This window comes from Rhinopithecus bieti, unplaced genomic scaffold, assembly GCF_001698545.2.
Source record: "Rhinopithecus bieti isolate Rb0 unplaced genomic scaffold, ASM169854v2 scaffold_15813, whole genome shotgun sequence".
Lineage (NCBI taxonomy): Eukaryota > Metazoa > Chordata > Mammalia > Primates > Cercopithecidae > Rhinopithecus > Rhinopithecus bieti.
The window spans coordinates 963,293-985,837 of NW_016809040.1; the positions used below are offsets into that span (position 1 = coordinate 963,293).

General features: G+C 46.2%; 1 protein-coding gene across 1 annotated transcript in view; it reads right to left on the bottom strand.

Annotated features, from left to right (window-relative positions):
* The window catches only part of CAMK1G (calcium/calmodulin dependent protein kinase IG), a 28,365-nt gene that overhangs the window by 970 nt on the left and 4,850 nt on the right, over positions 1–22,545 (bottom strand). Inside the window, exons 2-12 of the mRNA XM_017888313.1 lie at positions 17,979–18,099; positions 12,959–13,087; positions 9,736–9,810; positions 7,334–7,472; positions 6,558–6,681; positions 5,065–5,140; positions 3,913–4,025; positions 3,061–3,139; positions 1,433–1,520; positions 768–1,192; positions 66–193 (exon numbers count right to left, since the gene is read on the bottom strand). Coding sequence (XP_017743802.1) covers positions 103–193; positions 768–1,192; positions 1,433–1,520; positions 3,061–3,139; positions 3,913–4,025; positions 5,065–5,140; positions 6,558–6,681; positions 7,334–7,472; positions 9,736–9,810; positions 12,959–13,087; positions 17,979–18,070 — 1,431 coding nt within the window. The 5' untranslated portion in view covers positions 18,071–18,099 and the 3' untranslated portion in view covers positions 66–102. The remainder of the gene's footprint in view (positions 1–65; positions 194–767; positions 1,193–1,432; positions 1,521–3,060; positions 3,140–3,912; positions 4,026–5,064; positions 5,141–6,557; positions 6,682–7,333; positions 7,473–9,735; positions 9,811–12,958; positions 13,088–17,978; positions 18,100–22,545) is intronic.

Below are 22,545 nucleotides of genomic sequence, written 5' to 3' on the forward strand. Positions count from 1 at the left end.
TCTGGTATGGGGCTCTCCTCTGGGACAGAAACTCTCCCCAAGCCTCACACTGTGACCCTCCTCACCTGAAAATTGCAATGACACAGGCACAGACTCCAGGAATCACATAATGAGACAGACTCCAGTCTGCCCTGCCCGGCAGTGGGAGCTGCCGCTGGCTTTAACTGGTACCATGACCTCCGACTTGAAATTCCTAGAAAGGAAATGAAGCAACAACGTTTGAAGTATTTGAGGGGAGAAGAAGAGTTAATGGGGCAGGGCAGAGGTGGTAGTTCTCTGTGCCTATGGCATCCACTCAGCTCTCCCCTCATGAGGTTCAGAAAGTTCAAGACCCTGCAGAAAAGATAAAGATAATCAAGCCCCCTAACCTTTCTCCTCCAAAGCACAGAGGCCCTAGAAACTCAGGGAATCTGACGCTCACCACCTGCACATACCCAGTTTTCTGTAGGCTTTTATCATCTCTATTGCTTCACTAACCTTTTATAGCACCTCTGTGAGGCAGGCTGAGTAAATAAATAGACTTCAACCCATTTTACAGATGAGCAAACTAGAAGCAGAGACATTCACTGACTCGTCAATGGCCTCACAGCTAGTAAGTGATGGGGACAGGGCTAGAAGCGTTTTCCCTGCCCCCTGACCCAGAACTCATCCCTCCCTGTAGAGCTGCCTGCAAGTGGGAGAGGCCTTTGTGTCCATTTCTTTCAGTCCTGTTGGCCGATTTCTTTCAGACCCAAGCTGGGGCTCCATCTTTGGCTAAAAATACATACTGTTTTTTGTTGGCCTTTTTGATGAGTGTGGGCTCTGAGCAGTAGGAGGATTTTCCTTTGCTCCCAATGTTCAGGCAGCTGGAGCAGCAGCCACAGGGCCCGGCGGCCAAGGACCCCTGATGCATGGGCACCAGGCTGCTGCTGATGCGGAGGGAGCCGTTGACCAGGCAGTTGAGGGACCTGCCACCAGGAGCAGTGGGCCGGCTGCCATGCTGGCAGGGTAATTGGGTCAGAGCAGGGATTGCTACACTCTGGTCCATGACTGGTGCCTCAGTGATGGTGATCTCAGGGGAGCTGGGTCTAAAGGTTTCTGAGGCTTGAGTTTCAGGCGGCCTGTTCTCCACCTCTGGGCGAACGCCCGGGCTGTGCAGGTTCATGTGTAGCTTCCTCATGTGGTGCACCACAGCTGCTGCGTTGAAGGCTTGCTAAGGAGACACAAGAGCAGCCTCTGGCCTTCTGCAACCTCAGAGGGCCTCGGGGCTTAAACTTTCCCTTTGCCTTGTGGCCTCTTGAAACCTGGGTGCCCACTTCTCATTTCAGAGAGGGTACAGTGAGCTCCAGTGCCTTCTGGGACATCGCAAGGAAAGCCCTTATGTCAGCTCCTGCCAGCCCAGCCTCCAGGGGCCCAGAACAGCTTTCCCACCCCCTCGGAGAGGATAGCTTACCCTCCACTTGCTCTTAGCAAAGTTCTTCTGGATCTGGAGGCTGACTGATGGGTAGATGTCCCGGTGGAGGGCTGTGTTCCCGTCAATCCTGTGGATGTAAGAGGGGACACCTGGCTACTGATGGCTATGGACACTCAGCCAGGGGGTGGGCAGGGTGCCTGCAGGTCCAAGTGAGAGCTGGGTAGAGTATGCAGAGGAAAGGCAGCCCACAGCAGGTAAGGGCTACAAGCAGGCGTTCTCTGTCCCCCTGGGCAGGTAAGAGTGGGCTTTAGCTTTGGCAAAATCAAAAACTTTTAGAGCAGGGTCAATAAGCTATGGCCTATAGGCCAAATCGGCCCATTGCCTGTTTTTGTAAATAAGGTTTTATGGGGACACAGCGGTGCCCACTAATTCAGGTATTGTCTGTGGTTCCTTTTGCACTGTGACAGCAGGGTTGAGTAGTTGCCATAAATGCAGTATGGACAGGAAAGCCTAAAGTATTTACTGTCTGCTGCTTTATAGAAAAAGTTTATTGGATCCAGCATCAGAGGGCACTAGCATAGTCACCATCCTTTAGCTCAAAACCTTGCCTAGAACCCACCTCCTCCTGGAAGCCTTCCTCAATAAGGCCATCTGGCATAGGCTGCCCCTTTTTTATCCCCTTAGCCTCTTATTTACTGGTCTCTAAGTGTTTCTCAGACACCTGATGTGTGCATAGTACTGTGTCAACTACTAACAGACCTCGAGAAGTAAGAGACATGGGCCCTAACCCCTAGGACACTACAGTCTATGTGGGGGTGTTGCTCATGCTATGGACTGCAGTAATGCATGGTAAGCTGTGTGATTAATAAAGAGAACTGGGGATATTGGGATGGGCTGCAGGGATCAGGGGCTTCAGGGAAGGGCAGAGACGATCTGGATCCTGAAGGATGCTACATACAGGGCAAGAAGCAGGACATTGTAGGTAGTGAGAATGATCTGATCCAAGGTGTAGTTAAGAAAGAGCTTGGCATGTGGGGTGAGGGATGGCAGGAAGACAGAGATAGCTCCCAGACCTATCTGGACAGAGGAGGTATGCTGGCGATCCTGGGAAAAGAGGCTGGAGATAAAGGGTCAGGCCATATTAGGGAAACTGGAAAGACAAAGGAATCCAGGCTTGCTGGGGTGCGAAGTGGGGAGCTATTGTAAATTGAGTTGGGGAGTAACATGAAGAAGTATTTTAAGATTTTCCTATTTTGCCAATTGGTTGTTTTGCAATTATTCCTAAATCACTTCACCTGGAACAGTTATTGATCCCTGAGTAAAACAAAGCTCTTAAGGGCAGAACAGAGTTGCCCATTCCTGGCACCTCTTGAGTAACTGGTATTGAGCATTGCACCCTGTCCCAGTGCTGAATGACAGTGCTTGGCTGCACCTACCTCCTGCACTTGACCAGACAACCCAGCTGCTACCCTTGCATCAGAATCTGCTCCACTGAATGCTGTTTGAATCTCCACCTGGGCCTGATGAACAATGGCATGGTCCTTGCTCGTTGCAACATTAAATGGATCAAGGCAAGCAGATTCCAGAGGAATGCAATGTTGAATGAGTCAGCCTGGTTTTGGGAACTACAGGGCTGGGGTCTAGAGTCCACTCCATGTCTCACTCACCAGGGGTGACTCAAGGCCTTCTCACAGGTGTACCGCTCATTCGGATCCTTCTCGAGCAAGTGGCAAATAAAGTCCTTGGCTAAGGGGAGCAATCAAAGACACGACGACTAAGGACCAGATTTCATGACTGATGGAAATTCACTTCCGGGCTGGTGGGTGGCAGTGAATGCATCTTTAGCTGATCTTCCAAAGAGGCAATTTTAAGAGTCTTAGAAGAGGGAAAAAAAATCCAAACCACCTAACAACAACCCACCATAAACTACCAAAGAAGGGAAGCTACAAGCCGCCTCACCCACACAGCACTGCAGAAGCATCACTGGTCACGAGGCCCCCATGTGCCTGCACACCACATGTGCATATGTTTGCATGGAAACAGGAACCAGCACTGGCACATGGGCACACATGTGAGTGCTGGATTGTTCCAGCTCCAATTTCCACTTAACAGGTCCAACAATCAAGTAATGATCATCTTCTCTCACACACAGACACTGCATGGTCTTTCTTGGTATCTAACCCCTTGGTTTTGCTGCTCTTGCCTGGAACTCTCCCCTCACCACCTGGCTCTGCCCTCCTGGCCCCTCATCTGAACTGCCCCCGCTCCCCCCGCCATCTCCTTATCAGGCATACTGTGGTTCTGACCCCAGAAAAACAAAAGCATAGCCCTTAGAAGTAAATAATTTATTGGGTCTTTGAAGCAGATGAAGATTTTTCCACTTTCCTTGGCAGCCTGTTCTGTAAGATCCCCAGGAACTTTGAAGAGCCAGGACTGTCACCCTTTGTTAAGCTCATTTCTCCTGCCTGGCAGCCTCTACCTTGAGCCTGTTATCTCTTCTTCATGCCTACTGGCCTTACCTGACTCAGAAATGTCATCCCAGAATGGGGACTCAAACTCATAGTAGCCCTCCTTGATCTTCTCGAAAAGCTTAGACTCCGTTTCTTCATAGAATGGGGGGTATCCACAGAGCCTGCAGCAGGACAGGAAGGAGGTACACTACTGAAAAACCTGTCCTCCCTGAGCCAGACTCTCTGCTCCCCCAGGCTCCCACTGTATACACAGGTGGGCAGTGAAGGTCCCAGAACAGCGGTATGACCAGGACATGGATCTGCCTCAAATTCAAGAATGGTACAGGTCCCATGAAGTGTTTAGGCAAGTGCCAAGCCTTGGCACAGGCATCCCTAGAAGGTCTCTGCGTACATTATGCCCTCAAACCCTTGCCACCTCTCCTTGTACTTTCCCTGACTCATGAATGCTATATAAAATATCTTTAAGAAAGATGGGGTAGACTGTCTACTTGATTGTAAGTTTGATGAAGGATTTATTTAGGCTATGTTGTTCACTGCTGGATTCTTTAGAACCTAGCACAGGGATAGATGCAGAATAGATAGGCAACGAATATTGGTTGAGCAAATAAATGAGAGTACTTATTTAACATAAATGGAGGAGATAATTGAAACCAGGTTATTTTCCTAAGAGCAAAGTTTGCTGTAGGTGAGGAGGGATGGTGGGGAAGAGGTGATGGGCAGGTTAGGAAAGGGAGAGCTTGGGAATGTGTGGAGAGGAGCGAAAAGGGGAAGCCCTGACCAGCTTCATCCAGGCCATGGTTTTGCCTTGGGAGAAAAAGCTGAGATGCAGGAATAGTGGGTCCACCTGGCTTCCAAGACTGGCTTGGCCTCTCTCTTTTTCATTGTTCATTCCACAGAGTGGGATCCAACACATTTATAGGCAGTAAATGGGGCAGGGGTGCAAGAGGAGGGAGTGCCAGGTGGCTGTGCAGTGGATTCATGCTGAGCTCTGTTTTAAAACTCAGTGGAGGTCAAGAGAGAGGAAGCTTTTAAGCTGCGTGTACATGTATGTGTGTGTGTGTGTGTGTGCACCCGTGTGCCTGTGTCTGTTTGTGCATATGCACATGCTTGGAAGAGGAGCTGAGACAGGAGAGGGAATGAGAAGGGGTAAGCAGGCTCCGAGATTTCTCAGCAGCTGAACCCAGGCCAGCGTCTACTCACAATATGTAGGTGATGACGCCGATGGACCAGCAATCCACAGCCTTGCTGTAGGGTTTCTGGGCCAGCACTTCTGGAGCTGCAGCAGACCAAGGGCAGAGTCAGGGCTGGTGGCAAGAGGAGAGGGATTTGGGGTGGGGGCTGAAGGTCAGGCTTAGAGAAGCAGACTGGGGAAGACCATGGGATGGTGGTGTTTCTAGGTGACTGAAAACTCCCTAAGGCTGGGGGCTGTGTCTCTTCTGGGAAGACTAAGTCTTCCTGCAAAGAGAGACTGTGACTTCTCCATTAGTTTGTGAGTTTCCCCATGACAGGGTCGATGACTCCCCTGTTGGACTGGAGATCTCCAGGGCTATGTCTCCCTGATCACAGTGAGTATTCTCTGAAGGCAGGGCCTGTTTCCCCATTCAGATAGGGGATTCCCAGGGCAAGGGTGATCTCTCTCCCTTCAGACTTGGAGATCATCAGTGTAGGACTGTCTCTCTTCCACTAGACTGGGAGCCTCTGGGAGGCAGAGGCTGAGTCTCCCCCATTAGGTTAGGAGATCCTGGAGCAAAGGCAGTATCTCTCCCATCAGACCGCGGGTACCTTCTGATAGGAGGCATTTAGTCTCCCCCATCAGATTGAGAGCTTTCAGAGGGCGTGAACCATGACTTCCTCTGATTAGGAAGTCTCTACACTCCTCTGCGGAGTGTAGAGAGTTGCCTTCTATATTTATCGCAGCTACCAGAACTTTGTACCTGGTGGGACTCAATACCTATTGATGAGTGAATGACCTGACTTTCTGGGGGGGTAGATTCCCTCTCTTGAGTCAGAGCTCTGCTTCCCATTACCCAACTGCAAACAGATGATTACTAGTGAAGGAGGAAGGGACAGGAGCGGATGTTCAGAGTTTCAACTTTCTCTCCTGTAGATTCCAGTAATACTCTCCCAGGTGCCCTGCCTGCTCTCACTCTTTTTGGGTGCCCTGGAAACCTACAGGAGTGTTCAAGCAGGAGGCTCCACCTCTGCCAGTTTCCCAGAGTGCTTCCTTGGGTGGACATTTAGGAGCCCATTTCTGGGTTCCTCAGGCCCAATTTCAATATCCTGTGCTTCCTGGCTCCCAACAACTGGGGGCTAATGTCTCTTCCAGAGTGGGAGAAAGGAGTGCTCAACCCCTCAGCTCTCTGCTGATCTCTGGGTTTGTGATCTTGTCTGCCCCTGGTCCAGCTGGAAAGACAAAGGCTCAAAGTCTATCTGCAGAAATGAGAGCCAAAGCATAGGCAGGAACTGTGGAGGGCTCAGGGGTAGGCGGTCTTTAAAAATGTAGCATTTGGGAGCAGTTGGGACAGATCTTGAGATGGATGAATTGGCTGGCCCTAAACCTTGTAAGTGGATGTCCTACCTGGATAGCCCCTGAAGTTGAACCCTATGTTCTCAGAATTACCCCTTTCTGTGAATGATAGGCATGTGGCTGAATGTAGCCAACTGGTCAATCTTCCTTCTGCTCCCAGACTTACCCACATAGCCTGGGGTCCCACAGGCAGTGGACATGACGCCATTCTGTTCCATCTTGGACAGACCAAAGTCAGTGATCATGATCTTAGAGTTCTCTTCAGGGGTAAGGTACAAAAGGTTTTCAGGCTGTAGGAGAAAAAATATGTAGTGTAGGATATAACCACCTGAAGCAAGTATTTTCCTTCTCCTTGATACATAATTTCATAGGAAGCTGAGCCCTGGGCTCCTGACTTCAAGGCCAGCCCATCCCCCTCCATTCTTCCCTCCTTCCTCCTACCTGCACCCTCACCCCTGCACCCCAGCACTCTGCCTCTTGCTTATGGCTCTGACTTTGCTCAGTCTTATAACCGTTAATATACTCACCCTTTCCTTCCCTCACTTCCAACTACCCCAGGACTGTTTGTGTTTTGAGGGAACCTATCTTTGGCTAATGGTGTCTGATCTCTCCAAAGTCCAATGCAATGCCTAGTACAATGTAGGCCCTCAGTAAGTATTTTGTTGCATTGGGTTTTGACTGTGGCTGGATTTAAGAAATGTGTGTATTATTTTGGTATCCAAATACGGTTAGGCATAGTGAAAGGTTCAGGAAAAGATTGAGGTGCAAATTAGTAACCATTGTTCACTCATCCAAGGTCTGTTTAAGGAATCTAAGGGCAGAAGGGGCCTTGGGAGTCACTAGTCCAACCCTCTTACTTTATGGAGCTTAGATGTCTCATGACCCATGCAGCTTCCTTAAGGGTCATTATCTGTTTCCCACCCAGGACTCCCGGCTTGACACCTTTAAGTCTCTGTGGACGATGCCATTCTCATGGAGGTATTTCACTGCCGACAAGACCTGCTGGATCACCAGACTGGCATCCTTCTCTGTGTAGACACCCCGCTCCAGGATCCGGTCAAAGAGCTCCCCACCAGAAACACTGTGGGCATAGGATCAAGACAGGATTTCAGTTCTCATTTCAGGTCAAAGTAATGCGAAGGTGTTTGCTTTGAAGCCATGGGGGACACAGCTGTGGTGGAACAGGCAGGCGCCCATGAACTGTGATTGAAAGGCTGCTGGCAGGACTACTCCAGTCTCAGAACACCCACTCTGGGCACCTGGAGTGATATCACTAGGCAGTCATTTCTTTGGGCCAAGCATTGACCTCTCTCTCTCTGAAAATTTCCTTTAAAATGTAAATGCTTCCGGTTGGGGTTGCACAAGAAGCCAATAATCCCTTAGTGTGGACACACTTCTTAGCCACCTTCCTTCCTGGCCTATGACACAGGAAGCCATGATGAAAGAAGGGCTGACACAGAAATTAAGCAAAGTAGGAAAGGGAAGGCATGAAAGTGAAACTAACTGTGCTTACGTTAAGATTTCTTTCCTCATTTTGGGAAATTGGACTTTGTAAAGCTGGAATTACAGGTAGGGCTGTAGGGGTGCTTTGAGACTCAAATGGTAGAGTATCTTAGGACTCAGAGGAGCTTAAAGATCAAGTCCGACTTCTATCTCATGAATACTGTCTACACTATTTTTGCCTAGAAGTTTTCTAGTGAGTACTAGAACACTTATGTGTCAGAGAACACTCTACCTCCTAAGACAGAGTGTTTTTTGGCATCTTCCTAATGTTTCTGTACATTATGTTGAAAGCTGATGCCCTGTCGTTTCTACCAGTGCTACCAATTTCACCCATTGAGACTGCACAGAACAAGAATAACAGCCTTTCCTGTGCACCTTTCAAGTATTCAAAGACAGTGAAATGCTCTCCAGAGGCCTTGTCTTCTCTGAGATAAGCATTCCCAGACTATTTCAACCATGAGCCAGTGGTTCTAGTCCTTTCACCCTCCTAGTTCCCCTTACCACTGTCCCATGACATTAGATGTGGTCATTCATGCCCAACTAGTGATGAGGGAACAGAATTTCTCCAATCAAAATTCACTTCATCCTGCTCTTTGGCTTCTGGTCTTTAGACTTTGGGCTCTCCCATAGTAGCTGAAGGCCTGTAGGAAATACGCTGTTTGTACAGAGCTATGAATTCTTAACCCTGAGGGGCCTGAGTCCTGGAGCTATGCTCTGAGGAAGCTTGGTATTTCCTCAGGGACGTCCAACCCTGCCCATCTCCTTGCCTCCCTGCCTTCTGAATTACTGTGTGCTAATCCTGTTGGCTTGGCCTCATTGAAGTACCTGATGGTCCCTGATCACCTGTTAGTGACACTAGGGGCCCTTCCCATCTCACTCCCTTGACTGCCTGCCACCTCTCTTTAGAGGCCCTCAGATGACCCCCCAGTTAATCAGCTGCTTAGGCCTGAGTTAGCTCATTAAAGTTTCTTAGGAATCAGCCCATCAGCCAAAAACCATGTTGTGTCTAGCCACGCTGAGATTGCAGAGTGGTGTGTGAGTGCGTGTGTGTGTGTGCATGTGCAAGTGTATGTATTTGTGTGTGTGTGTGTGTGTGTGTGTGTACTTTATAAACAGAAGTGTCTTTGAGCCCAATGCTGAGTCTTCATGAACACCGACCAATCTCTACAGCAGTCGCTGTCAGGCAGAACTGTTGTTTGGATGTGGCAATGACACAGAGACCTTGCTAATGAAGCACCACTTCTGTCCTACAGGTGGACACACACAATCACAGCCCGTCTTTAACTTTGGGTGGCTCTCTTTTGAGAAAAATCTTTCTTTATATTGAAATATATCTACCTGTGGCTTCTGCTCCTACAGTAATTTTATGCTGGAGTGATGTTAAAACATTTACTATCCAATTTGATTAACATGTATTGGTCCAAATGGACTGAAGCCATGGTGCCAGGAAAGGGTTCTGGCAACTCCTTGTTAGTCTGGCATTACCCCTTCAGTTGTTTGGTTGCAAGGGGCAAGGAGGGGTTGGGCAGCAGAAGGACATGGATGGGTTGGGGTCGCAGCTATTTGCTGACTAGTAAGAAATGTTCTAACAACCGATAGGGTTGTTCTGGTGCAAAGGAGCTCAATAATCAACCCAGGTTTACCCTGTGGCCCACATAGAACCTGCCCATGACCAAAGGCACACTCAGTCTAAAAGGACCCTTGGCATTTCTGAGCCTCCTGAATGAAGTCTTCATTTTTGTCTTTGAATCACTGTCCATCCCTCACCAGCGACCAACCTCCTCTAGGCCTCCCAGGCCCCACCAGGCCTCTGTGGAGGAAGTAAGTCGCCTATTACTTACAGCTGCATGACAAGGTAGTAGTGGGTGGTGCTCTCGTAGATGTCCTCCAGGGTCACAATGTTTTCATGCTTGATCCTGGGAAAAATAAAGTGCATGATGAACGGTATGTGGTTCAGGTTGTCCAGACAAAGAATGCAGACCTAGCCCAAAAGTTTCTGTTGGAGGCTTTTGATGGCAATGTTTCGGAAGACTAGGTCTTTGTGAAGTCTTCATAATAAGTAGACTGTCACAAATTAATCCCAGAGAAAAGATTGCTATGGTGGTGCTCGGTCTATGTTTACTGAATGAATAATTGATCATCCTTCCTTCAGGAAACAAACACTTCCTTGTTATGCCAGGAATCTCTTTAAACTTTACTAAAAGAGACAGTTAGAAGAATGGAGGAAGGCTAAGGGAATACCTGACACTAGGTTATTCTACAAAGTGGGTATTCAGATGTTAGAAATATTGCATTTAAAAAGTACAGGTTGAGTATCCCATATCTAAAATGTTTGAGACTAGAAGAGTTTTTGGAATATTTGCATGTACATAATGATATACCTTGGAGGTGGGACCCAAGTCTAAACATGAAGTTCTTTTTGTCTTATGTGTACCTTATACACATAGCTGGTAGGTAATTTTACACAATATTTAAAAAATAATTTTGTGCATGAAACAAAACTTTGAATGCATTTTGACTGTGACCTGTCACATGAGGTCAGGTGTGGAATTTTCTATTTGTGGCATCCTGTCAATGCTAAAAATGTTTCTGATTTTGGAGAATTTTGGATTTTAGAGTAGGAATGCTCAACCTGTATACAATGGGAAGGATTCAGGTGAGCTGAGCCTCCTCTTGGATAACCACAGAGGAAGTGTTGAAAAATTAGTGTTCCAGGATATCGTGAGAAGCAAGGTAGATGCTTATTTTTAGGGTTAGTTCTGTGGGATGACTTAGATAGGTGATTCTCAACCAGGGATTCTTTTGCCTCTTAGGGAACATTTGGCAATATCTTGAGACACATTTGATTGTCACGACTAGCACAGGGGGAGGTGCTGCTGGCATCTAGTGGGTAGTGGCAGAAATGCTGCTAAACATCCAACAATGCACAGGACAGCCCCCAACACCACAAAGAATTATCTGGTTCAAAATGTCGACAGTATCATGATGGAGAAGTCCGACCCTCTATTACCCTTGTTTGGGGTTACTCAAAGACTGAATCAAGCAGAATAATCATATTGGCAGAGGGGCTTGGCTTGCCAGGCAGCAATGCTATGCATGCCTGTAAAGGAGAAAATTCTCTAGGAATTTTACTCCTGGCTGTGCAGCACAGGGGTTAAGGACTTAGACTCAGACTCAGACTCAGTCAGGCCTGGGTTCACATCTAGTTCAGGCAATTAGGTAACTTCAGCTGGCTTATTCCAGTTTTCAAACCCTTACTTTCCTTGTCTGAAAAGTATGTGTCTCTTATAGAATTGTATCAGGATAAAAGGAGATAATGCATAATGCTTAATACAGTGCCTGGGGAAGAGTAAACACATAATCAATAGTAGCTATCTTCTTTACAATATTTTAGAAAATATAGACCTGTGGCAGTTGTCACTTGATGAATTCACCTATACTCATAAGCTGGCAATGCTAACATTAATTTATCAATTATTCACTCACTGAACAAACATTTATTGAGCATAAATACTGTTGATAACAAATACTGTTGATAAGGCAATAATAAGAAAGACGACATGGTCCTTGCTCTCAATTAGTTGGCAATCTTTCTTTGCCCTAATCTCCCTGAATCCCAGACCTATGTCTCTAGCATGTTACAAAATGCCTTCATGTTGAGATAGGTGGATACTTACATTCAGTATGTTCCAACCAATTTCTTTCTATTTCATCCAAGTGTACACATCCTCTTTGTTCTCTATCCCAAGCAATGACATAGTTGTCCACTTAATTGCTCAATCTCAGGGTCTCTTTTAATGCTTTTGTCTTGTACACTTTTAACAGTCAACCCCAGACCCAGTCACTTCTCTCTTTGAAACATCTTTTGTAATCTAGTCCTTTTAGGCACACATGATTCTGCCACCACCTTCTCTTGTATTCTCAACCCATGCCTAAATTATTGTGAAAGTCTTACAATTGGCCTCCTGTCCTCTAGGCTGGCACCCTCCAATCCATCCTCCACCATGCTTGAGAGGGATAGCTCCAACATGTTAATCAAACAGTGTGACTCCTCACTTAAAATCCTTTGATGACTTTTTTTTTGCCCACAGAATAAAGCCAACATTCCTTATCATGCCATCTAAGATCCTTTGTAATCAGGTCTTATTTCACGATTTTAGTTTCATCACTTGTCTCTTAATACTATGCACTCTAAATTCAAGGATTTCAAATACTCACTCTTCCCTAAAAGCTCTCGCACTTACATGGTTCTACATTAAAGTTTATGCTACTCTTGGCCTGAATTCCCTTTCTGCACTGCCCTTCTTGCCCCCACAAAGTTTGACTCATCCATCAAGGTCCATCTTCTTTGAAAGTGGTCCAATAACTCATACTCATAAAAACACACACATAGGCAAAATGAATCTTTATCTCCTCCAAAGTCTGCCTTCTGCTAGTGTGACTTACATCTGATTTTGTTGGATTTCCTTATGGGCACCTCTGTATCCAACGTAGGCTCCTAAGGGTACAGAATTTTGTCTGCCTCATCCTTGTGGTCCTGATCCTGTGTTCATGTGCCTAATACACTTTTGGTGCACCGTAAGGGTTTCACAAGGGCCTGTTGTAAGAGTCTTGCTGTAAACATTTGATGATTTGTAGTGTCGCCTTCATCATGATGGTTGGGGTGCTGAACCTCCATTTGCTTTGGTATAAATTGAAGCTAATTTCCAAATCTTACGCTGCTTCCCTAATTATTAATTCTTCCTCATGTTGGCCCTCAATTGATTTTTGTTCCTTTGAGCTAATTACTCTCCAGCCTATGTGCACAAACTAGTTCTGCCACCAGTGGGTATGCGCATCAATTTGCTGCCAAAAAAAAAAAAAAAAAAAAAAAAAAAAAAAACAATCAGCTAGGACAGCTGTCCAACTAAACTTAGCTAATTGACTGAACTGACCCATCAATTCAATCAAAGGGAGCAATGCCTTTGGGTGCAGAAATCCAGTCCTAGTCCTTCTTGAAGGAAATTTATGAAGAAAATGTTATGATCCCATAGTGACATCTAATCAACCCTAAGACTCACTCACTTTTTCAACACAGCAATCTCATTCTCCAGACTGCTGTCACGGAAAGCAGGTGACTTCTTGATGCACTTCAGGGCAAAGAGCTTCCCAGTCAGTCTTTGCTTCACCAGGAACACTTCTGAGAAAGCTCCTCTAAGGAGAAGATACCAAAAGATAAAACTTAGTAGGGGGCAGACATCTTACACTTCCAGATGTGAGACCTGAGAAAGGATGCAACAGAGTCTATGTAGTCCTCTGACCACAAAGGCATATCCTGAATTTAAATCTGGAAGAAACATCAGGAAAATACAAAATTTTAAAAAGGGCAGAAGGGAACCTGTATTCTTCCAAAATGCCAAAGTCGTAAAAAGCTAGGGAGAGATAACACCGAAGTGCAATACCAGACCCTAGACTGGAGCCTGTACTGGAGGGAAAATGCTATAAGACACATAATAGGGTCAATCGATAAAACCGGAGTATGGATGACAGACTAGGTACACTTAATGTGTCAATATTCAATTGACTGAAGTTGAGAACTGTACTATGGTCACGTAAGGGAATACTCCATCCCTAGAAATATACACGAATGTCCTTGATGGGTAAAGGGTGATGGTGTCCACAACTAACTCTTCGGAGATTAGGAAAGAATCATCTTTCTACATCTATCTCTACAAATCTACAGAGAACATTGCAATGAGAAGGCAGATGGGGGAAATTGTGAACAAGAGGTGAATCTGGGCAGTGGGCATTTGGAAATTCTTTCTACCATTCTTATTCTTATTTTATTTTATTATTTTTTTAGAGACAGGGCTTCACTATGTTGCTGATCTGTTTAGACTTTGTGTCCCCACTCAAATCTCATCTTGAATTATAATCCCTATAATCCTCATAATCCCCACGTGTCAAGGGAGAGACCAGGTAGAGGTGATTGGCTCATGGGGGCAGTTTCCCTTATGATGTTCTCATGATAGTGAGTGAGTTCTCATGGGATCTGATGGTTTTATAAGGGTTTCTTCCCCCTTTGCTTGGCACTTCTCCTTCCTGCTGCCTTGTGAAGAAGGAGCCTTACTTCCCCTTCACCTTCTGCCATGATTGTCAGTTTCCTGAGGCCACCTCAGCCATGCTGAACTGTGAGTCAATTAAGTCTCTTTCCTTTATAAATTACCCTGTCTCGAGCTCTTCTTTGTAGCAGTATAAAAATAGACTAATACAGTTGCCCAAACTGGTCTTGAACTCCTGGGTTCAGGCAATTCTCCTGCTTTGGCATTCCAAAGTGTTGAGATTACAGGTATGAGCCACCACGCCTGGTGTTATTCTTATTTTTTAAATGTTTTTCTAAGTTTGAAATTATTTCCAACTAAAAAGTTAAACAATTAAATTTAGAGGCAAAGTGAAAGAGTAGCTGAGGGAAAGGCTGATAATTACTCTTCACTGTCATTTGGGCGCTGATGAGCTATGTTGATGGCAGGTGTATCTGACATGCTAATGTGCTTTCTAATTTAAAGATCATATTGGAAGAAAAAGATCCCACCACAGATTCAGGGACTAGGCGTGTATTACTTCCTGGTTCTATAGTTTGGGAATGATCCCTAGAGACAGAGACTCCACTGCAGCTGTGGAGAGATTTCTCCACTTGGCAAGCCCACTAAAAAGAAGCCACTACAGAGTCAATTCATGTCACTTTCAATGTGACTCAGTGTGGCACACTGGAGTGGCAGCTGGAGGTAGCACAGGGGACACAGTGGAAATACAATGAGAACAAAAAGACTTCTCTCTCAATTTTAGATGGTGATGATCACCCTTATCAGAGGCCAGGGTGCTGATCATCCTCTCATTCATTCAGTAGGATCTTCAAAGACAAAAGACAGAACCTAGCAGTCTCTGAGGCAGGCTCTGAAGACAGAGAAGGTGGAACCAATGGGAATACAGGGTAGGATTCCAAATTACATGCCTCTTGGTTTGAAGGGGTCCTCTGAAGACCAGACCATCAGACCAGCAGTTAAGCTAGGTGCGGATGGTGAAGCCTGATTGTTCATGTTGGAATCTCAGCTTTTGGGGTAAAAAGTCACTTAACTCCCATATTCCCAGTTTCCTCATCTGAAAAGTTGGAGTATCAATAGTATCTGATTCACAAGGTTGTTTAGAAAATTAAATGACTTGATAGATGTAAATTTCTTAAAAGTGTTTCTGACATCTATTAAGACTGTATGTGTTAGATACTATTATTATCATCACTACTATTTGAATACCATTATGAAGAACACCCAGTAGTACAAGAGGAGAGAGAATCTAAGTAAGGAAACAGCTGAGCCATCCTTGACCCTGCCATCTGGATATGCTAGAATGAAAGCCCAATGGGAGTCAAGCTTCTACAAGGACTTTAAAAATCTGCATTAGAAATTACTTGGTGTTTCCTGTGTCTGAGTTTCCTGTTTTCCCAGCTGCACTTGGAACTGAGTTAATCAAAGCCTCCTGAGCTTGCTCTGTTAATCCATTCACTTACTCATTACTTCAACCAAGATTTATTGAGCACCTACTGAGTCTTAGACACTGGAAATTAAAAGGTGAGTGTTTCCATTCTTAAGGAGCCTATAGAATAGTGAGGAACAGGGACAAGTAAGCAATTAGCATTTGATTTGAAAAATGCTGTCAGGTATTCAATGAATGCTTATTGAACTGATGGAACCTCTCTGTGTCAGGCACTGAGATTAGTATTTGTCTAGCTTGGGATTCAGTGTGAAAGACAGATACATACACAACACATAAGAATGACATATTAAGAGGCCACAGAAAATGGACACTTAAGACAGGGCCCCTGCTATGGTTGGGCAGGTTGTGCAGTGCAACAACTCCAGCAGGTGCCATTCACCTTGAAGTCATCGTACATGTTCATATGATAATTATTATATTTCCTGCCCCAGCAGACAGCAGGCTAGATAAAAGAGCAACTTTTTCATAATTTGTACACTTGTCCACTCTGAACCGCACCCCACTATGGTAAGTCTGTGGGATCTGCAGCCTGGGGATACTGGTCTTCATCCCGAGCACCACTGAGGTGTCTTCTCTTTCGCTCAGCTCTAACTTCTGCAACAGCTGTGACGTGCCTCCTGTCTTGTCCTCCTGCTCCCTTCAAATCACTGCTGAGCTAGATACATTAGAACACCAGCAGCGCTTAAAATATAGATTCCTGGCTGCTGCATCCTATCTCCCAAAATTCCAGTTTAGTGGGTCTGAGACCAGGGATTTATTTTTCAAAAGTCACCCAGGCTAAAAGGAATTGTTATTCATTTTCTTGAGTGTGACAATGATATTGTAGATATATGTGAAAATGCCTTTATTTTAGGAGATGCAAACAGAAGATTCGGAGGTGACATGTCATCATGTTAGCAACTTATTTACAAATAGTTCAGTGTTCAGTACATGTATGTGTGTGTGTGTGTGTGTGTCTGTGTGTGATGTAAAATACATACTGTATAGTGAAATGTTAACAATGTTGAATTTAGATGGTGGGTATACTGATGTTCATTTTACCATTGTTTCACCTTTTCCATATGTTTAAACATTTTCACAGTTAAAAGTTGGAGGCGTAAACTCTCCAGATGACTCCGATGTTCTCCCAGATTTAGGTGCTGCTATGGTAAACTTCACTGAGCTCTAAGAGGGAAGGTGTGTCCATCTTTGGAGTCCTACAGCACAAGTCTAGCAGATGGTAAATTCTTGTCAACCTGGGCTCCCTTCTCTCCTCTCCTCTGGATTTTTGGAACACTTAGCAAATCATTTCTGACTTACTCGTGAGCCTTGTCTCTTTCTCCTGCCAAAACCCCCTCTCTCGTCACTCCCGTCTTGGTAAAGGCCTTTGATGGAAGGCCCATGCTCTCATGACCAGCATCCCGCTGGGATCCTCCTGCACTTTCACAGCCTGACAACCTGCCTGTGCCAGGAGGGCTCAGAAGTCACTTCTCTGTCTACAGCACGAGTGTGGGCAGCCGTCATTGCCTGAGGTCATTGCCTCCTAGTCAGGGCAAAGTTAAGTGGCATTGGCTACAGAGAAAGCTTACCCGGATGGACAGCCCGCTGGCTGCTCCTCACTGCCCAGGCCCAATTAGCCTAGACTAATTAGCTGACCAGCTGGGGTTCTGAGGGGGTTGGGGGCCAGTGGCCCGGAGCTGCTGCCAGCCTGCGTCAGAGTCTGCAGCCTCCCAGGGGAGAGGGAGGACTAAGTGGAGAGTCAGCTCCAGACAAACTGTCTCTGGTCTGCCAGTCGTGTAATCATCTTCAAGGGGCAGGCTCAGACACCCTGCAGGCTGGCAGAGGTATGGACTACAGCACAGCTGAAACACTTAGATATGGAGGAGGGAGGATGGTGGCGCAGGGGGCTGATTCAGGTGTGTGTGACCCATGAGCTCCCTGGACCTCAAAAGCCCCTTCTGTTCCAGTGAGAGCAGAAGATGGGGTTGTTCACTGCTGGAGAAATGAAGATGCTGGGGGAGGAGGCTGGGAAAGTTCTAGGGTCACTGGCCCTCCAGAAGTGCTCTCCAACTCCCCTCTCCTGTGACAGAGGCAAGAACCCACAAGCTGTCACAGATCTGGAAGGAGGATAGGTCACTGCAGGTGGGTCGGAAGGAGGTAAGCCCTGGGGGAAAGGGACTGGTATTCCCTGAGGGCTCCAATTTTGTTTTGTCTTGTTTTGAGACAGAGTCTTGCTCTGTCATCAGGCTAGAGAGCGGTGGCGCAATCTCGGTTCACTGCAACCTCCGCCTCCTGGGTTCGCCTCCCGCCAAGCAATTCTCCTGCCTCAGCCTCCCGAGTAGCTGGGACTATATCCAATGTATTAAATCATCTTTGGTATTACCCAAAGTACCTGCCACCCACTCCACCCACCATCCTCCAGGCCACAAAACTCTCCCTAAGTCCCTTAAAGAAATCGAAATGAAGTCACAGCAGCCTCAGTCCAGTTCATCAATTGCAGCCAGCAGAGAACAACTCTTCCAACCTCCCACTGCAGGCAGCCCAGCCCACCTGGCCTCATAGCCCCAGGACTTACGATCCCAGCACTTCCATAAAAATGAAGGTTTTCCGGATGTTGGTGGTCTGTTTCTTCCAGGAACTGCAGTCATCTTCTTCCTTTCGACCCATCGCCTCCAGAGTTGAAGCTTCTGAGGATGCTTTATTGGAATGGGGGGAGAAGGAGGAGAAAAAAGGTCTGGTCAGTTGCTTTGTCAAACAAGATTAAAAACAGGCTGCAATACTCACATCTTGCTGTAATCATCAAAAGGAAGGATTAGGAGCAAACCTGGATAACTGGCAAAAATAAAACTATCTCCACACTTGCTTATAAAAAGTACAAGGACAAATTCATGGAATGCTTACTACTATGCTTGCTGCATGCTCACGTCAGGGCAGTAGTGAGTACGTGTGTAGATAACCTGGGAATATCCACCTTGAGGGGATCTGAGCTGAGCTGAGGCATGTCCTATGTTTTCCAAATGATAGTCATAATGTTTACTCAGACTACAGAGTCAGCCAGGCTTCCTCTCTAATGTCACAACTCTGCCACCTCCCTCAATTTTTCTCACTAGTACCTCTCTCCCACCTGTTATGGGTTAAATGAATGAGTATTGTGCTGTTTTTGTAACTCCTACAACATTTAGCACAGTGCTGGGCAAATAGTTATTCATGAAAATCTAAATTGAATCATTTCCTAAATTTATATCAGAGTTCTGGAGTTACCATATGTATCCAACAGTCAACTAATATTTATTTAGCACCTACTGTATGCAAGGTGCCGATGTGTACTGATAACAACACAGATGCTGGCCCTGCCTTCATGAGGGTGCCAGTCTGAAGGAGATGGGCAATGGGCAAGTAAAGTCACACATGTACAATTACAAAGTGTGGGGAAAATCATGAAAGACAAAAACCTGGGTTTGTCGTAGAGATAAGTAGGGAGTCTTCTTTAGATAAAGGCCAGGGAAGGCCTCTTGAGCAGGCCATATTTAAGCTGAGACACAAAGTTTGGGAAGGAGCCAACCAAGCAAAGAGCATGTGAAATAACTTCTCTGCAAAAGAAATTTCCTCCCTTCGAGATTTCCTGTTATATTTACACCATGGACAGTGGCAACAGCTATAATCAGGGCTTCTCCCTGACTCCACTGGCCCCCTGCCCCAAAACCTGTCATTAAACATTTACCAGCTCATCGTGGCTCATGGCCCTATGAGGGGATGTAGAGCAGGTCAGGGCCAGCCGGCAGGGGTTGGTGAGAAGAGATGGTGATGACCAGGACTTTTCAGGTAAGCAAACAGCTGGGATCAGGGCCTTTAGTAGAGTATGTCAGTATGATCCCCATGAACCGGTGGGACCAGTCATACTTCAGAAGTCACTAGTCAGCTTCTGATGGGATCCAGAGGACTGTGGAATCCAGGGTCCCTGATAAGTCTGAGAAGTCTGAGGCCCCCTTCATACTCAGTATACGGTATATACTGTCATATATACCGTATGTAAGGTATATACGACAACAAGGTCAAGTAAATACCTTACAACGTAAAATGCCACCTTGAAGTTGAGCAGGAAGAGGAAAGGCCAGCTCAAGGCTGTGTTTTCCTGAAAGGCATAATGTCAGCTAAAGGAGACTCTTGAAACCCAAAGGGAGATTTATATGCTACAATGGACAAATTGAAATGTAAAGTTCCCCATTTCCTTTTTTGCTGCCTGATGGGGTGGGAGTTCATGAGAGAGATTTATAAGAAATAAGGAAGCTGCGTTTTCTGGTGTACATTTTAATAGTGTGTCAACTTGCAACCTGGCTATATAATAATTGGTGGCTATTTATTATTAAAAAATGCATGTGAGAAACTCCTTCATGATTGACCTAGTTGTATATACATCTGGTAGCTTGTGTTTGGATCTTCTGGCCCATTAGATGATCTGTTCCTCTTGTCAGGGTGGCAGCCCAAAGGGACCACAGCAGTTCAGGATGCAGGCACTGGCCAGAGGAGGTCTCACTGGCAGTGGTGGGCTGACACTTGACTTTGAGGGCACAGTACACAAGGTGGAGACAAATGGACCCTGACTGGTGGAGATCTCTTTGAGGAAGATAGAATGTAAGAGTTGGGGAATATCTTTAGCCAGATGCCTTTCTGTAGATCCTGAACCCCAAATCTAGCAGCTTCCACTTATCAGGGTGCTTGGCATCTAGAATGCATGAACTCTCACTCGCTTTACCAGGCTGCAAAAAGAAAAATGGGGTACTTTAAATTTGAGATTGTCCATTATTGCATGTTAATCTTATCAGGTTTAAAGAATCTCATTTAGCTGACCCAGTCTCCAGGGGGCATCACAAATACTTCTCGCTGTGTAGATACACTGCTGCTGGGAAGTCTTGAAAGTAGGGGATGAGGGCAAAGGTTTGAACATTTAACAAAGCAAAATCAACTGCCTGTGTACCTCCCCCACCCTCCCTGTCTCCTCTCTCCACAGAACAACAGGGCTGTGGATGCTGCTTTTCCAGCCAATCAAGAGCTGCCTTCCAGCTCTGGGACCAAGAGCCAAGCGTCCATCACTCCCCCTTCCGGAGCTCCCATGGAATGACGGCCTGTTCTCCAGGAGGCTGTACCACCTCATTAGCAGATCTGTACTCACTGTTCCTTCTTTCTCTTCTCTCTTAAATAGCTTTAAAAACATAGTATTCTTAGCCGAAGCTAGGCTGTAAGAAAACATCTTTCCCGCCCACTCCTCCTCCCATACACTGAATCCTAACCATTTAGTTCCGTCTTCAGTGCAATGTGGAAAACTCAAAGGCCCAGATCTGAAACCCCCATAGCTTTGGCTTTTCCTTCCCACCCCTCTGTAACCAGAGCGATTGCCTCAGGACCCCCATGCCCTGTGTGGTGGAAGTCTGAACAGCGGGCTTTGAAAGGGGTGCCCACGTTCCTTCCATGGCTGCATCCTGCTTCTTTCTGCTAAAGTCCTCCCCCTCCTCACTTGACTTCTGTAATCTAGGCCTTTTCAGAGGAAAAGAAAACAAATTCTAAGGAGCTTGAAGCTCCAATATTGCTCTCATTTGTTTCCAAAGTACTTCCCGCCTCTCACTCTATTTCTGGCAACAATTTCCATTGGGTTTCAAAGCTCAGGAGCAGCCGCCACAGATTTCTCTGAGATTTAGGGCTGATTTCATGTCGATAGCTCAGGAGACTTGGAGGATGTTGGCTTCGTGGCTGGTTCAGGCGCCTTGCACCTCAGCACAGCAAGATTCTCAAGAATATTCTGCGAAAATGGCTCCTAGCAAAGGAAATGACCTTATTCATGGAACTATCTTTGAGTTGTGGAGGTAATACTCCTTCACTCAACATGCATTTATTAAGTACTTCCTGTATGCCCTTTGGGCTATAAATAGACATTTCTGTGATAGGAGTCTGGCCTTAAAACTGCTTACAATCAGGTTATGAAGATCAAATGCAGATATATAAATAAGGAGCTAAGAATGCAGGCCAGTCTCCTTAAAGGACTGGGACCACGTTTTACTCATCCTTGAAATCCTAGAACCTACTACTGTTCCTGGCACTCTCTGAAGGTCCAGCCCATGGTTGCTAAATGAGTGAATGAGAAAGAAAAGCTTGGGGGTGGGTTGATTGGGGAGCACACTGTGGAGGAGTTAGACTTAAGATGAGTATGGAAGGTGGGTGGATGTATTCTTTATATTGCTTTAGAGAGGAGCCTATAGCAAGAAGACCTGAGCCCCGGCAAGGGACTGCAGCAGGGCCTCCCTCTCTGTAGTCCTCACTGTGAAGTTCTGCCCATGGCACAGTAGCAGGAGAGGGTGGAATGGCCATAGAAGGCCAAATCTGCTTGGCTTCTTTGTTGTCATCATGATTTCAGGGATAGTAGTACCTGGGATGGGACCTGTGTCCAGTTCTTGGTCAGAAGAACTTCCCTGGGACACTAGACAAGGCTCTTTCTGACCATTCTACCTAGAGTCTGTCTACCCACACCCAGAGTTACTCTCTCTTAGGTGAGCCAATCCTTTCTTCTGTAATACATATGACAATCTCAAAGCACCCTGTTTATTTGTCTGAGGTTGATCTTCTCTATAGAAAGTAACCCCACACAGACAAAGACTTTGGCTGTTTCGCTGACTCCCTTGGGGCTGCTGCAGTACCTGCCTCCTGGTTAGTGCTCAACTGTATTTTTTGGATGATCTTCCTGGCCTCTTGGGGGAAAATTCTGTAGCTGTGGAGGAGGCTACAGAGGGGAAAGTTCTTCCTAAAGGGCAGGCAGTACAGCCTTGGGGTGGATGCTGCCTCTGAGTGCAGCCCTTTCCATGCTCCTAGTGGCAGGCTGTGTGATGCCTGTTTATGAGATGCTGGTGAGAGATGCTTGGGCCATGAGCCCAGCAGGCAGGTGCTCCTTCCATGGAGCTTCTCTGTCCTTCCTCCTTTTCCAGCTTCATTTAGTAAAGGGAGCATCACTAGCCCCAGACAGAACTCTCAGGCAGATGAGGTTTGTTTGCAGTGGCCTCCTCACTGTGGTCATATACCCTAAAACTGCCAGGTCACCTCATGACCTCACACTGGCCAGATTCTTTCTCTGGACTCTCACTTCTGCCCCACTCTCC